The following is a 1,861-nucleotide window of genomic DNA, read 5'->3' as shown; positions in this document are numbered from 1 at the left end:
AGCACGCGTTGCCGTGCCAAGTGCGGTCCATAGAATTTATCTGCTAAATGGCTGGGAAAACAAAACAAAACAGAGAAGAATTCTCTCATGTCCTTACACACTCTCCGCCCCTTTTTTCTTTCGATTAGTCTCTCACACCAACAGCGACCATGGCGAAGCCGAAACTGAGGCGTAAGCTGAAGCGAGTAGCTGTGCTGCTGATTCTCTTCATTGCGGCCACGACTGTTCTGTTCTTCAGGTCCGACACCACTGCCGATGATGACGCGTCGGGGCCCAACAACCCCCGCCACTCGCGAGCCGCCGCCGCGGACGATGCAGCACTGGCTTACATACCACGCCGTGTTGTGGACACGTGGAGCCGGCGGGAGTACCTGATTGTGCTGGGCATCCCCTCCACGGACGACGAAGCGAGGCGAACACGACGCAATCTGCAGCGGACGACGTGCTGGCGGTTCCCCGGAGTGGCGACGAGGGCGAACGGCTTCACCGGTGCGATGCTCGTGCTGTACGTCCTTGGGCGACACCCGTCGCACGGCTACGAATACTCTGCCGCGCTGCTGGAGGAGGCGGCGCAGTGGCACGATGTGGTTGCGCTGCCAATGAAAGAGGGCCGCGTGACGACGAAGAAAAAGATTGGTGGCAGTGGCTCCTGGGGCGATGAGGCGGAGATAGGTATGACGCGCAAGACGTACATGTGGTTTGACCTTGCGCTCCGCCTGTTCCCGACAGCGGGGTACATCGCCAAGGGCGATGACGACATTTTTCTCCGTGTGCCGCTGTTCGTTGCTCACCTGCGCCTCCTGCCGCGCCGAGGGATCTACATGGGCATCCATGGAGGATCAGCATTATGGGTGAATAACCGTTCCGTAGGTGCAAAATTTATGATTGGCTGGTGCTACACCTTGTCGAGGGATGTGGCGGAGGCGTTGGCTTCGTACAAGCCGCTGCGGCGCCTGGCGTACATACCGTACAACAAGGAGCGTAAGGAGGAGTTTATTTCAATTCATATGCAGCACGAGGATGTCATGGTTGGGTGGGTTCTTGAGAGGGTAATAAAGTACCAGCCAATGATATACGTCAAGGTACTGCCCTGCCATTTCCATGACGCCCGTAATGGCACGGGGCACTCACAGGTGGTGCCGACCTCGATGTGTATCCATCACGTGCGGGAGGACGACTACGCAGCGCTGATGGCGCGCTTTGGCAACGACACATCGCCTGCCGCCCGTGTGTCATGGGTCTCAGAGGACGTAATATATCCCGTGTGCGATTGATATATGAAGGAGATGCTTTTTTATTTACTCTGAATGTATTGTCTAATTATTTGGTGTGTCCCAGGTGATTCTCTATGTACTTTGCGGCCGAATGACGTGAACTGTGTCATTGACCGCCCCGTGCCGCTCCCTGCCCTCGACCCGCGTGCGGAGCGCTGTGGTGGAGGCAGTGGGTGCCCGTTGTGTTGGGCTGCTGACGAGCCTCCGCTGGGAGCACGTGGCGTGGACGTGAGTGCGCGGGCCGGGCCACCAATGAACAATGTATATGGTTTTGTTTTTTTCTCATATTATTATACCGTTTATTTGCGGTTGGGAGGAATTGGGGCTGTTTTCTCGTGCGTTCGTGTGGTGTCTTTGTGAACGGGGCGCCTCACGGTGCGACTGCTGCCAGTGCTGGTGGTGAGGCTCCCGGCGTGTGTGGGAGGAGAGAGCGTGCCGTGACGCCCCCTCCGCCGCTGGTGTGCCCCGTGTGCGGGGCAAAGCCCACGGCCCACGGCCCCTTGCTTGTTGACGACGCAGCTGCCCCTTTTTTCCTTCCCGCGTGGTTCTCTTGTAGCAGTGTGCAGAGTTTAGGGGCGGGGCCGCTG

The 1,861-nt window shown here is 58.0% G+C and overlaps 1 protein-coding gene across 1 annotated transcript, besides 1 other annotated feature; it reads left to right on the top strand.

Moving 5' to 3' along the window:
* Positions 1–1,861: a sequence feature (areas not merged during assembly with more than two copies in the genome that could not be assigned to a particular haplotype).
* Tc00.1047053508195.10 (UDP-Gal or UDP-GlcNAc-dependent glycosyltransferase, putative) lies at positions 150–1,274 on the top strand (the record flags this gene model as incomplete). Its single annotated transcript, XM_797445.1, has 1 exon — positions 150–1,274. The coding sequence occupies one exon, from the start codon at positions 150–152 to the stop codon at positions 1,272–1,274; it is 1,125 nt and encodes a 374-aa protein (XP_802538.1).

Source organism: Trypanosoma cruzi, genomic scaffold, assembly GCF_000209065.1.
Source record: "Trypanosoma cruzi strain CL Brener 1047053516715 genomic scaffold, whole genome shotgun sequence".
NCBI lineage: Eukaryota > Euglenozoa > Kinetoplastea > Trypanosomatida > Trypanosomatidae > Trypanosoma > Trypanosoma cruzi.
This window is presented reverse-complemented; position numbering and strand designations above follow the sequence as displayed.